This window comes from Crocuta crocuta, unplaced genomic scaffold, assembly GCF_008692635.1.
Source record: "Crocuta crocuta isolate KB4526 unplaced genomic scaffold, BGI_CrCroc_1.0 scaffold1, whole genome shotgun sequence".
Classification (NCBI taxonomy): Eukaryota; Metazoa; Chordata; class Mammalia; order Carnivora; family Hyaenidae; genus Crocuta; species Crocuta crocuta.
The window spans coordinates 5,896,805-5,912,197 of NW_027527930.1; the positions used below are offsets into that span (position 1 = coordinate 5,896,805).

General features: G+C 37.5%; 1 protein-coding gene across 1 annotated transcript in view; it reads left to right on the forward strand.

Moving 5' to 3' along the window:
* The window catches only part of MTHFD2L (methylenetetrahydrofolate dehydrogenase (NADP+ dependent) 2 like), a 138,136-nt gene that overhangs the window by 33,790 nt on the left and 88,953 nt on the right, over positions 1–15,393 (forward strand). The window contains exons 4-5 of the mRNA XM_077750332.1: positions 8,696–8,848; positions 9,950–10,057. Coding sequence (XP_077606458.1) covers positions 8,696–8,848; positions 9,950–10,057 — 261 coding nt within the window. The remainder of the gene's footprint in view (positions 1–8,695; positions 8,849–9,949; positions 10,058–15,393) is intronic.

Consider the following 15,393-nt stretch of genomic DNA (forward strand, 5'->3'; position numbering starts at 1 on the left):
AAAGTATCTCTCTTATTTACTCCTATGAAATAATTAACTCGTTAAGACACTATAGCTAAATAATTTGATCAGGCAGACATTTATTCCATTAAAATGTAGACTCCAGAGAGTAAGAATTGTGTCTCTTTGGCTCACGGTGTTTCATAAATGTTTAGAACAGTACCAGGCACATGGTGGATGCACAGAAAATATTTGCTGAATGATAAATGAGTGAATTTTCTAGTGCCTTATATTCATGTTCAGAGTGTTGACTTTAACCTATGAGCATAAAGCTTTGCCTGAAATTTCTAATTTTTCGAGTCCTAAAAGGAAGATATCAGTGAAAAACAAACATGAATCTTTTACTTCAAATTTATATTAAAATTTTTTTAATGTTTACTTAATTTTGAGAGAGAGAGAGAGAGAGCGAGAGCATGAGCGGGGGAGGGGCAGGGAGAGAGGGAGACACAGAATCCAAAGCAGCCTCCAGGCTCTGAGCTGTCAGCACAGAGCCTGATGCAGGGCTTGATCTCATACACTGCGAGACCCTGACCTGAGCCCAAGTTGGTTGCTCAATTGATTGAGCCATCTAGGTGCCCCTCAAATTTATATTTGAAGATATAAAATGTCAGATACATAACAATTTGGATGTGAAGATACTGACAGAGTTTTTAATGATTTTAATTATTTTTTCATTATATATATATATATAAGTTTATTTATTTTGAGAGAGACAGAGAGAGAGAGTGCAAGTGGGGGAAGGGCAGAGAGAGAGGGAGAGAATGCTAAGCAGGCTCCATGCTGTCAGCGCAGAGCCCAATACGGGGCTCAAACTCACAAACCATAAGATCATGACCTGAGCCAAGATCAAGAGTTGGACACACAATTGACTGAACCACCCAGGCTCCCCTCATTATATTTTTGAAAGATGGATGTCGGAGGTTGTAGGAGGATCCTTATGGTGGCCTGTTCTAATTTTTCCTGTTGTCCACTGAGTTTGTCTAGTTTCTTCATCTGTAAATCAGGGGTAATAGTCATTTATTCAACAAATATTTATTGAGTCCCTCCTGTTCCAGGTACTGTTCTTTGTGCTAGGACTACAGTAGAGGGGAAAAAAAAGACAAAAATTTCTGTCCTCGTGGAGTATGAGGAAAGACAGATAATAAAAAAAAATCATAAATAAGCATTTATATTTGTTAGAAATTGATGTGCTATGAGAAAAAAAAGTAGAGTAGAGCATGGTGAAGAGGGTCAAGATGTTGGGGACAGGTTGCATTTTTTTCCCAACATTTTATTATTATGAAACATTTTGAGACATACAGAAGAGTTAAAAGAATGGCACATGCACGCCCTGATGATCAGAACCTAGATTCTGCAACTGTTACCATGTTGCTATTTTGCTTTGTCATATATCTATCCATTCATACATTCATAAATCCATCTTGTTTTTGAAGCCTTTAAAAGTAGGGACACACAACGTATCCCTAAAACTTCAGAGTGCATATCATTCACTTCAGATCAATATTTGTTTTTATGTGAAATTTATATTGCATTGAAGTACACACGTCATAAGTGTACTCTTTCACAAGTTTTGAGAAATGTGAACTCTCATGACCCCTATCAGAATATAGAATTTTTTTTTTTAAATCAATTGAGGGAGTATTCTCATATTCCTTCCCTGTCGACTCCTGTCTCTACTTTCATCCTTACCCTCAGGCACCAGTCGTCTGGTTTTTTTCACATACCTATTGTCCATGTGAATACCTTCCTTTGTAACATGCCTGCTTATATATGTAGATCATTTTTAAAAACTGAGTTATTCATCTTTTAATGATTTAGTTTTGAGAATTCTTTATACACCTGGATATGAGTTCTTTGTCAGGTATGTGTTTTGTAGATATTTTCCCCCAGTCTTTAAGCTTGGTATTTATTTTGTTAATGTGTTTTGAGGGACATAAGATTTTGACTTTCCTGAAGTCTAATTGACCAGTTTTTCTTCTTTTGTGCTTAATGCTTTTGTATTCTAAGAAAAACTGTGCCTGTACCTAGCATACAAATTAAAGTTTTCACCCAGAATCTATTCAGTTTTAGCTTCTGTGTTTAGATTTATAATCCATTTGTAATTAAATTTTTGTATGGCATGAAGTAGGGATTGTGATTCTTATTTTCCCCTCAAACAGCTGTCAAGTTGTTCAAGTACTTTTCATTGAAAAGCGTTTACTTTCTCCATTGAATTGCTTTGGCATCTTTGTAAAAAAATCACATGACTATATAAATGTGATTCTGAAGCTGATCTCTTTATTCTTTTCCACTGATGTATTTGTCTATCTCTACACCAGTACCCCACTGTTCTGACTACTGTAGCTTTGCAGCATGTCTTGAAGTCAGGGATTATAAATCCCCTAACTTCATTCGCTTTCAAGACTGCTTTGGATATTCCTGTGCATAGTCATATAAATGTAAAAGCAGTCAGCCTCTACCACAAATTCTCATAGAATTATGATTGAGATTACATTGAACATAGAGATCAATTTGGGAGAATTGACATCTTAACACTAGTGCCTTTTCTGGTCCATGGACATAACATACCTTCTTCTTATTTAGGTCATCTGTCAGTAGTGTTTCATAGTTCTCATTATAGAGGTCACCCTCAAATTTTAAAAATTTACTCCTCAGTGTTCTATGATTTGTAAACTATCATAAGCAGCATTTTTGAAATTTCATTTTCAAACATTTGCTGCTTGTGTACAGAAATACCGTTGATTTTTTGTTGTCAGTTTTGACTTTGTCCTCTGTGGCCTGGCTAAATCCACTTGGTTGGTTATTTTGTTTTGTTGTATTGTAAATTCTTTAAGATATTCTGCATAACTAACCACACCGTCTGTGGCTAGAGCATTTTAATTCGTCTTTTCTAATCTTGGGCCTCCTTTTTCTACCCTTTACGTTATCAAACCAGCTAGGATCTCCAGTAAAACACTGGATAGAAATGGTGGGAGTGGACACCCTTGTGATCTCTTCTTGGGAGGGAATGATCCAGTATTTCATTATTAAGTATAATGTCAGCTATAAGGTTTTTTTTTCTTTTTTGTAATGCCCGTCCTATTGAAGAGTTTAAGCTTTTTGTTTTGCCTTTTGCTGAACCACAGCTGCACTTTCTGTTTCACTCCCTTAGTCTTGGGTGGGCTTCTTGGAGTTTTCCTCCTGTTGTTCCTGAGTCGGAGAGTTGAGCAGAATTTATAGATATAATTTGAGTCTCCGCTCTGTGGCTTTCTCCTTTTCTGAATATACCCCTTCCATTTTAAGCTGCTCTGGTAGCCACAAACTTTGTGCTTTGATTCCTTAAGCAAGTGAGACTGCCGATTTCTATCCAAATTCTAGCTGTCCTGTGAGTTCTTGGAGTGGCGTTCCTCTCTTTCAGATGCCCACTCTCCTCCAAATCAGTCTGCTTTGAGTGCCTCTCCAGTGTTTTCCAGATAGCTCATTTTAAATAGTAGTTGTTTAAAATTTTTTGTTGAGGTATAATAGGTATATAATGTTGTGTGAGTTTCAGGTGTATAATACAATGCTTCAATATGTGTATATATTGCAAAATGATCACCACAATAGGTCTGGTTAATGGCTGTCACCATACATAGTTACAAAATATTTTTTCATGTCATGAGAACTTTCAAGATCTATTCTCTTAGCAACTTTCAAATATGCAATACAATATTGTTAACTATGGTGATCATGCTGTATATTACTCCGGTTAGGTACAGTACATGATAGTGTACATTACAACTATAGATCATTGCTTTTATGTATGTTTTCCAGTGTTTACAGTTATTGTCTGTGAGAATATAAACTACTTTATTATCATCAGAAGTGGAACCATCTTTAAATGATGTGGTCAGAATAGTAGTTACAAATAAATTTATGGAAAGATTTGAAAGAAGGGAAGGTTTTGGCTGAAGTGATTGTTTTGAAGCCCCCAGGCAGACAGAACTATAGCCAATGTGGGAAATGCCTGATATATTTGAAGAACAGCAAGAAGAGCAGAGTGACGCCAAAAGAATAAGACAAGGGGAGAGTAACCAGTATGAGATCAGACAGACAACTAGAGTTTTGGAGCCCTACACATCATGTGGATCTTAGAAAGAAGACTCCTTTGATACCATGTGAATTTCATAAGTGTAACCCTGTTGCTGTTCTGTGAATAGATTGTATGGATGCAAATGTAGAAGCAGGGAATTAGGAGGCTGTTGTGAGAATTGACAGGCGAATTAATGGCCACTGAAACCAGACTAGTATCAATGGACTAATGGTGAGACTAATGAAGTGCTAGACACATTATAAAAGAATATTCAACAGATTTTCCAATGGGGTGGATATTGAGTGTGAGTCAAAATGACTCCAGACTTCTTTGGCAAGCAGTACAGAAAGATGGAATAGCTATCAACTGAGTGGAGAAGGCTATGGGTGAATCAGTTTAATAAGACAAGGTCTTTGCCCTTTAAAGCTCACATTCATAAGTGAGAGAGATAGCGAATAACTAACGTTATCAACTAATTGAACTAATGCACTAAGTACTTTTTCTTTGAAGTTTATTTCTTTAATTTGAGAGAGACAGAGCACATGAGAGCAGGGGAGGGGTAGAGAGAAAGGGAGAGAGAGAATCCCAAGCAGACTTCTTACTGTCAGTGCAGAGCTTGATGTGGGGATCCATCTCATGAACCATGAGATCATTACCTAAGCCAAAATCAAGAGTGGGGCTCTTAACTGCCCAAGCCACCCAGGCACCCCATGTAGTAAGTACTTTTTATAGCACTGTGGAAGAGCAGAGGAGGAAAACGTATCATTTCAATTTGTGGTGAAGGAACAGGTGGCAATCGATCATTGTGTTGAGGAATGACTAGGGTGGGAAAGAACAGGGAGGAAGGAATTCATTATGGAAGGGTCATCATGCATTTTATGAACAATAGCACAAAAATGCAAAAGTTAATGCTAAGGGCTTGGGAGTGGGACATTGCTTGGTGTGACTAGAGAAGTGTATGTCATGATGGTATTTGGGAATGAGATGGAGTGCTTGGAGAGGAGAATGTAGGAAAAAGATATAACCAGGTTGAGGAAGGTATTATTTACTATGCTAATGAACTTGAACTTATCCAACAGGCATTGAGGCAATGGAAAGAGGTATTTTTAAATAGTAATGTAAAAATCCTTTGATAGAAAGTAAACCAATTATTTGTTCTTTTTTTTTCCTGTTCATTGTCCAAAGGCAATTAAATGTTAACTACATATAAACCCATACACATATATGCACACACATACACACAACCAAACACACAGTGTTTTGGTTGTATAGACTGATCTCTCAAGCCAGTTCCTGAGCTGTTCTATTGCAGTGTTATGGTTATAATTTGAGGACTTTTTTTTTCTGGCACAATTTAATGACCTCATGATTGTAAATAGAGGGGAAACACAAAGTTAATAATGCCAATTTTCCCATTCATTTGGGTAGGATTTTAAGTGGCTAGTTACTTGCCAACATATTCTATGGGTCAAAAATGTTTTATAACCATTGTGAAAAAATTGATGCGATTGAATCTCATGATTGTTTCTTCAAGTCATAGCTCCGAGGCTGAAACTTTAGGGGACTATGGGTAGCAGTCAGTCAAAAACATGAAATCTATTTATTTTCCTTACTCCTATAAGGAAAGAAAATATTGGTTGTAAAATATCTGATGCTTTTCTACACGTTTAGGCCCATATTATTTAACTTAGGAATAGTGTTGTATTTGGAGGCCTAGATGAAACAGTGCATTCCCTGGGATTTGTTAGGTTTATCAAATGTCTTGATTAGAAGGGATGTGGGGCCCCCTCTGATTTTAATTATTTTTAAATAATTTTTTAATGTTTATTTATTTTTAAGAGAGAGAGAGGGAGATGGAGAGAGAGGAAGGGGCAGAAAGAGAAGGAGACACAGAATCTGAAGCAGGCTCCAGGCTCTGAGCTGACAGCACAGAGCCCAATGCAGGGCTCAAACGTATGAGCTGTGAGATCATGACCTGAGCTGAAGTCAGATGCTTAATCTACTTAGCTACCCAGGAGCCCCTGATTTTAAGATTTGAATGGTATTTGAGATGATTGGCATTTATGACTTCTATATATAGAAGGAAAAACTGGCTTTAGGGCAAAAAGATACAGATTTTAATTCTAGATCCTCCTTTTAGTAGTGGTTCGACATTGGCTGAGTCTCAGACTCTTTGAGCTTTGTCTTTACACGGAGATGATAACACCATTTCTGTCTTAGTCCCCAGTAATTATGAATATCAGAAAGGAAATGGATGTGATAGTAACATAAACATTGTAAAGCACTATCTGAATGTAAGATATACTAATTTGTATAATTACCATTCACTATACATTACGTAATAAAAGATGCATCTTTTCTAGCAAAGGATATATGTGAAATTTAATTCACTGCTAAGATAACATAAAGTGTTATAAAAATGTATGCCTGTATGCATGCATATATGTATGTATGATGCACATGTGGTATGTGTATGTATGTATGTATATATGTGTGATGTGTATGCGTGTATGTATGATGTATGAATTGGGTTCCTTGATATTTATGATCTTCATTTTTAAAACCTATCAATATAGGTTTTTTTCTTTTAGATTAAATCACCTCAGTTTTCATGTGCTATGACACACCTTTGTACGTCTACACATCTTTTTATTTTGTTAAAGTTTATTTATTTATTTATTTTGAGAGACAAAGAAAGAGCATGTGCACCCAAACAGGGAAGGAGCAGAAAGAGAGGGAGAGAAAGAATCCCAAGCAGTTTCCATGCTGTCAGCACAGAGCTGGACACAGGGCTCAACGTGGAACTTGATCTTATAAACCTTGAGATTATGACCTGAACTGAAATCAAAAGCTGGAGGCTTAACTGACTGAGCCATCCAGGTGCCCTACACATCTGTCTTGTAAACAACAGTTTCTTAAGTTGCTTAAGAGAAAATTGTTCTGACGTGGTGGCCTGAGTTATCAGCTGAGTTGAAGTTTAAGAAATGCCTAAGAGGACCAACCGATAATCACCAGTCTCTAGTGTTGGCCTCCGAATTTTCACATGCTTACATAGCTTCCTAAGAATTTTAGCTGCTGTGTGAGACAAATTATTTGTTACAACTTCAGTGTTATTTTTAGTGAATGGAAGAGCACAGACCAGTAGATGGTGAAACTCAGTGTGGCTCAGGCTTATTAGTAAGAGGATGGCTCTTAAAACCTACAAAAGAGCCCTTGTTGAGTTCTTTCAGTCAATGGCTAGTCCATGCTTACATTAGCCAGTTGTAAACTTAGAAATTATCTAATTTAGGCCTTAGCACAATAATGGGGGCTTCAAATATAGTTGTTCTTCTTTTCATTTATAAGGCTTTTGATTCATTGTAAGACATATCAAAGGCATGGAGCTTCTGCATGAGTAGTCAGTGTCTTAGAAATGAATCATCAGTATCATCCAGATTAAAAAAAGAACCACTATTTTTGTCTTTACATAGTAAATTAAACATGTGATTTTTAAATAGTCTTACTAGAACCTATGTAATCATCTTCTAGTTTCAGAGAAAACAGATGGAGACTTATCTTGTTAGAACATTATAGGATAAATACAATTATTAGAAGTGAACAACTGTTGATTAGAGAGACATTTCAAAGACCCAAATTCCATATGGATGTAATTCAAATTACTACTTTTATATATATGTAAAGGACTTCAGTAGTTTAATGCTGGCAAACTGGATTTAAAGTAAGATGGATGTTGTATCCCATTTCAAATGCAGAAGATCTAAGATACAAGGCATAGCTCTTTGAAAGCAATTTGAACTTGGGCTTTGATAACATTTTTAAAAATTACATATAAATGGCATTTGTTGTATAATGAGCGAAGAAACTTTTATGTAGTAAATAATATACTCTGTATTTCAGTATACAGAGTTGGGTTTAAGGTAACCTAAGCTATTCTGCATAGAGTAGTAAGAGCCTTGTTACATTTCCTGATTTCTTTTCAAAATGAAATGAAGATGGGCATTTCCTATCTCTGTTGCTTAGTTTATTACTCTTACTATGTTATTTTCCTTCTAAATGGAACACCACAATTGTATTTTGGATATCAATGTGCTAGTTCTTCAGAGAAAGGAGGTGTGTGTGTGTGTGTGTGTGTGTGTGTGTGTGTGTGAGATTTGCTTTTTGTTATGTCATTTGGGAGGAAGTTAGGCACTCATAATGTTACAATTATTTTAAAACCAACAAAGCCCTTTTAATCTATAATGTTAGAAATACTTAATAGAAGCCTATCATGTAAATGTCTTATATGGGAAAAACATAGTTTTAACATGAGTAGGTAAATTTATTGAGGCAAAGACTTAGGGCTTGTCTGTTTCCAGATCTCATTGGTATTGTTTTGAAATAAAAATTGTGAAATACAAGTTTTTCCCCCTTCATCAGGCCAGCCACTTCTGGCCCTGTAATCGTGTGTACTATTGCGGTTGGTTAATTAGAAACATCAGTCAAGAACCTTTTGGCTTACTGTTCTGGTGGAGACAAAAAGGAATCAAGTACCACTTTTACACCTTTCCAGATACTGAATCATAATATAGGGCTTCAGATTTCATTTTCCAGACCTACAAATAACTGGCCATTTTAAAATTAAGGCCAATTTTATTTGCTTTTCAGACCATGTGGACGAGCGAACAGTATGCAATGGAATTGCCCCTGAAAAAGACGTAGATGGATTTCATATTATCAATATTGGAAGATTGTGCCTTGATCAGCATTCACTCATTCCTGCTACTGCCAGCGCTGTTTGGGAAATAATCAAAAGAACAGGTTGGTAACTTGTCATCTACAGGACGTGCGTGCTACGTGCCAAACCGTACACGTGCACCTTGCCTTGATGGAAACCTCTCAGTGCTACCGAGTAAAAGAAAACGATCAGCCATAAAACTTCAGTGTATAGAAACTTATAAAGTGACAAAAGTCAAAAAATAAAATAAATAAAATGAGAGATGTGTACCGGGTTATAGGTAACTGCTATTGCCTCTTGTAGGGCATGAACTTTTCAACTAGTAGGTTTGTCTCCCTACTTTGAAATTATAAACTTAGTATTTGACCCATCTCTAATGCCCTAGGTTTTTACTATAGACATTTACATTTGAATTTGTGCCCTAAATGCCATAATACTCTCTCGGACCCTTGAGGTGTATAGAGAGATTTACCTCTACGTTCGTTAATGAACTCCAAATTGCCTTATGTTTGTAACTGCCCTGCCTCCATCACTGTCTCTTCCATTCCTGACAGCGTCTTCTCCTTTCTAACCTGCTTTTTTCTAACTGAAGGAAACAATTTCCAAGAGCAGACCCCAGAATCATTCTCTCAGGACATTAGTACTTGTGAAAACTTTAATTCTAATGTCTTCATTTTACTTATGAAGAAACCATACCCAAAGGAGGTAGAGCATTTTAGCTGCAGGTTTTATCTTCCAGACCTTTCTGAGTCCCAAAAGTTCAGCACCTCTCTGAACAGGGGTAAAGCGCATGAACTTTGTAAAAAATACACTTTATCCCCACTTCATTTTGTTCCAGATTCACTGAAAGTTTGATTGCCAATTAAACTTGACATTGTGGTACTTTGCTTAGTGTAAGTCTTTGCATGTCTAATGCTTCCCGTGCATCTGTATGTTTAAAAGTAATTTAATGGCAACTCGAAAACGTAGGTTTTTTTTAATGAGGACAATTATAGAGTAAGTGGCAAATCTGAGAAGCATAAAAAGGATATTTATAAATAAGGAATGTGGGCACATTACAGGCAAGCCACACAGTAATTTAGATTTAATTAGAAGTTTTTAAAGAATGTTTCAGTGGGCTGTTCTCGTGTTTAATTTGCTTCTTGTTGTTGATTCTTCATTTAAATCAAACTCTGTGTTTTAAGGGATTGAAACATTTGGGAAAAATGTGGTTGTAGCTGGAAGATCCAAGAATGTAGGGATGCCCATCGCCATGCTTTTACACACTGATGGAGAGCACGAACGGCCGGGAGGTACGTAGGACCTTGCAGATTCCATGTACTCTTACAATTTTCTTCCTTCTTAAAATCATCAAGCAAGGATGTTTGAAAGTGTGACTTGACATATTTGTGGGTTTATGCAAATAAAGCCTCCGTTTATTCCTCATCCAGTGACATAAGCACCTTCAAAGTGAATAAAAGAATTGCTGAAATGTATGGGCCCTTTGTTCCTATTACTACCACTATTTTGGCCTTATATACTTTCTTTAAATAATTGATAATATAAACATTAGGAAAAGTGGGAAGCCACTAAATACAGAACAATCACATACTGATAGCCTTCTGCATGCACACATGAGCGCGTGTGTGAACACACACACACACACACACACACACACACACAGTCTGTATCTTTAGGGTTTGATGTATAAATATACAGATTTCTTATCATTGTTAACCTTGGTAAATTCCAGTTTCTTGACCTTAAATTTTTAAATATTTCTCTTAGGATCTTTGCTGACATAAGGCACATGAAATAATTTTCTAAGCCACAACACCCCTGTGGGAAAAGAAACCCAGTGATATCACATCACTTATCTAAAATGATGATGGATGAGATTTTTGAGTATTACTTTTCCTTTCTGGGCCTAATCATTTAAACATTGCCACAAATCAAAATATATATGGGAAGCATAGTAAATTAGGGCCCAATAATGACTCCAGGTAACTTTAAAAAAGTCTTGGTGTCGAGAAACTCTTGGAAAGGCCAAATCTAGTAGTGTGGACACAGTTTTTGTGGCAAACACCTACAATTCTAGTATTACCATTCTTCACTTCTAACTTAATCTGCTAGTGTTTATCTATCTGTCTCTTAGGATATAATAAAGATATTGATTCATATTGACCTTTAAGCAATTGTTTCTATGTTAAACAAGGTAAACCAACCAGAAGTTTTTACTGAGATATACCATTTTTGTTGGAAAATTTTGACTCTATGTCAGTACGCCGTTCTTTTCTTCCTTTTCAACACAATTTTCCTCTCTCATCAATAACATGACAATCAGCATTATGTTGTTTCACGACTTGTATGATACTTTCTGGTAAACTGTCTTGTTTCGTTCACAGTAATTTTGGCATATATTAATAGTATTTGCATTTTGCAGCTAAAAGAAATGAGCTTCAGAGACTTCAGGTGACCTCCCCAAGGCCACTCAAGGAGGTGGTGAATCCAGAGTGGGGAGCTGGGAGCTGGGTGCCAACTGTGTTTGGGAGGATATACTTGGAGTCAGACCCCTCCCCTGCCACGCTCTGTGTCCTTGGGCAAGAAATTTAACCCACGCAAGTCTCCACTTCCCACATCTGTAAAGTGCAAATAATATTAATATCTCCTTCACTGGGCTATTGTGAATTTTAGAGATAAGAATGTAAAGCTCTAATTACATTGCCTGACACAGTAAGTTAAGGAAGTGCTTGGTCCACATGGACTGTGGCTATTACTATTATTTCCATTATATGCTTAATTTAATAATCTGTGACCATACTAACGAGAGAGTTTAGAGTAATATGATGCAAGGTTAATAATGTGTTTTTCACCTTCATTTGAAATTTTATTGTATCTTTCTGATGGGATTTATATTTGCTTTTTTTTATTGGATCAGATCTAGTCTTTGTTATAACAATCTGCATAAACATAGAACTTATAAAGTCCATAAAGTATTTGATTAGAAATATGACATCATAATACTCCAAATCATATATTTCATTGCACTTTTTCTTTTAGATATCAACATATTATGTGCTGCTTTCTGGATAAATTTCAATTTGAATTATTTATTTGTCTATAAAAATGAGTCTACAAAATCAATTTAACTCTTCTTTATGCAGTTTTAAATTAGACATCAGTATTTCATAATACATACTAACTTTATAAGTATTTTACACTTTGTATTTTAAAATATTCTCACTTGAATGCATGTTAAAACAAAAGTAAAACTAGTTATAATAGTGGTTACTTACAAGCCAGATAGTTAAATTTACATTTCTCATAGCTGCACTTAGGTGCCGTTATAATTACAGTATCTAAAAAGTAATAAATTATATTAAAAATGATGTTGGGCAGCTTGCAACATGGGTGTTGTTTAATCTCATGCATATTTAATAGGAGTGTGGTGACATATGTGATTAATATCATGAATTGTTGAGAGCTGCTTACTGAAGATTTGGAGTCTGTGGGAAAGTTAATATTTCAAACGTCCCTGTCTGTTAGAGCAGTAATTATGTGAGGTGACTTCAAGTGCATTGTTAGCTAATGGAGATAATGAAGGGGGATTAACTCGGCAAATTCATATCTATAGAGCTGTTCTGATGACACTCACAGTGTTCAGCATTCAGCTCACACTGTATTTCTTTGCCAGAAGAGATTCAGAACCCTAATGATTCATTTGTGTCTTAAAGCCAAAGATAATTATACTAGAAGAAAAATGGCCATACTGTAATTTAACTTGATGAATATGTGTCTACTCGTGGCTGGCTTTTAGTCTTGATCAGTTAGGATGTAAATCCCAGCAGTTTGGGGGGAAAGAACTTCTTTTAATTCCTCAAGGGCTTGGAATATTTAGATGGACAATGAGCTAGTATCTTGGGGTAGAGGGTAGTGCTGATGTTCAACGCAGCAGGATGCTGCAGGGACATTACCTTCTGCTGAGGACATGTTATCACAGAGGACATGGCATCTGAGCCATTCTATAGTTTATAGAGCGTGGGTGAGAGATGGTCACTGTCCTTCAGGAGCTTATAGTCTTGGTGCTAAAGGGGGGGTGTAGATACAGAGGTGCATGATACACAAGTATGAGTGTTTTAAACTGTAAACATTCAATGGCACAAAATAAAATTTAGCATCTCTAAGCAAACATTCCTTGTACTCTGGAAAACCTATGGTTAATTGAAGGGGCATAAAGATATTGACAATGGAGAATCTCTTCTCATGAACTCCACCACTTACAAGGATGTTTAAGTGCCATTGCGACCACCTGTAGGTCGCTGTGCATTCTTTTAGCTCCTTTGTATGTTGTAACCTACCCCGCTTTACCTTCTTTCAGAATGAAAACTGATTACCCCATTAGTCTCAGTCCAATGTCTTTCTTTTTAGCTTTATAGTGAGAAAGTGAGAGAGAAGTTCTCCAGTTTTTCTAAAACAGAAATTCCTTCAAGATACCAAAGCCCTATAGTGCCCAGGTGGTAAGATGATTCACTTGTCTCCAAAAGAATACAGAATCGGATTTTATGTCAAAAAATTTTTACAGTAAATTTCTTTCTGCATATTTTATATTCTTAGGTAGGACATCTCATCTAAACAAATACCCTAAACGGCCACAACATGGACTTACATGCTTCTCCTTTAACTAAAAGGTTGTTGTATCATTGCCGTCCAGGCATTGATAGAGGGACCTTTTCAAAGAGCATTTTGAAAGGGCCGGCCACAGGCTGATTATGCTTAGAGTCCCATGGGCCCAAGGATCTTCTTGACTTCACTCAGCCAATATGCATTGAGTTCTCAATTCCCTATGAAACACTGTGGGGAACAGTGGTAGAAAAGACTCCGTTCTCCTGTTTCTGGAAGATAACAGTCTGCTTCTTTAGGGCTCCTCTTTAGACACTGTGTTTTCTCAAAGCACTGCTTCTGCATTGGCGTTCAGCCTTTGAATTCAGGCTGCCCTCCTGCTGCAACCTTCTGTGCATCCAGTAACTGTAATGTAAGGCGCCTCCACCTAAGTGGACAACCACAAGACATTGTGCCAAGAGAATGCCCTTCCCTTGTGAAAAGAGTCTTGCATTGTGAGATTGAACCTTTTTGCCAGGCTGGGAGCGTTATCTCTCCCCTACAGGCATGCTTTCAGGAGGTCATACGGGAATGGACGTCCTAGGCGGTGCAGCGTGCTATGAGCAGTATGTGTGAATAAGTTCACTCCAGTGCCAGATGGGGCCAGACACTCCTGGGTTTCAAAGAGAGGACCCAGATAGGAACGCCTAGGAATGCAGGAGTCATACGAAGGATCACACCACAAGGACTGAGACTCTAAGTCTTGTTGGCAGCAGAGTGGAGCGAGGCGCTATCTCCATGGAATGAACCATTGTCAAACTGGAACAGGGAGAACTTCAGGCATTTCGGTCCCTGTTCCTCCCGTTCCACTACCCCAAAGGTAGACGCATCCATGATAAGCTATTGGAGATATTATGTCTTGTGTTGCTTCTGTGTTGTTTAGATTTTACTGAATTCCGGTGTTGTGTTTGCACAGTGGAAAGCAATAGAAAAAGAAAGATGCTTGTTCTAGTCTCCTTTCCTTCTTCTTTTTTAAAACTTATTTATTTTTGGAGAGAGAGAGAGAAACAGAGAGAGTTGGGGGGGCAGAGAGAGAGAGAGAGGGAAAGAGTGAATCCCAGGCAGACTCCACATTGTCATCCCAGAGCTTGATGTGAGGCTCGATCTCATGAACCATGAGATCATGACCTGGGCCAAAATCAAGAGTTGATGCTTAATCCCCTTAGCCACCCAGGCAACCACTAGTCTCCTTTTCTAAGCTGAATAATAAGAGTACTGTTTCATTTTTAATATCTCCTAAATTCAGCCAGTCTTATCTGGAAACCACTGTACTTGGAAAATATCATGTATTCTTTTCTTTAAATTTTTTTAATGTTTATTCATTTTTGAGAGACAGAGTGTGAGCAGAGGAGGGACAGAGAGGGAGACACAGAATCTGAAGCAGGCTCCAGGCTCTGAGCTGTCAGCACAGAGCCTGATGCAGGGCTCGTACTCATGAACCAGAATATCATGACCTGAGCCAGAGTCGGGGGCTTAACTAACTGAGCCACCCAGGCGCCCCTGGAAAATATCATACATTCTCATATCAGACAGCAGGTACCATCACACTCTTGCAACTAACATTAAACTTTATTTATTTATTTGTTTGTGTGTTTGTTTAGTTTCTTTTGAGGGGATGGGAATCAAGGGATAAAATTCTTCTTTTTAATAGTTTATTGTCAAGTTGGTTTCCATATAACACCCAGTGCTCATCCCCACAAGTGCCCTCCTCCATGCCCATCCCCCCCTCTCACCTCCCCCCCATACCGATTGGTCCTCAGTTTGTTCTCAATATTCAAGAGTCTCTCATGGTTTGCCTCCCTCCCTCTCCCCCTGTATTTCCCCCCTTCTTCCTCCCCACAGTCCTCCATTAAGTTCCTCCTAATCCTCCTATACGTGCAAACATAGGGTAGCTGTCCTTCTCTGCCTGACTTATTTCGTTCAGCATAACACCCTCAAGGTCCATCCATGTTGCTACACATGGCCAGATTTCCTTCTTTCTCATTGCCAT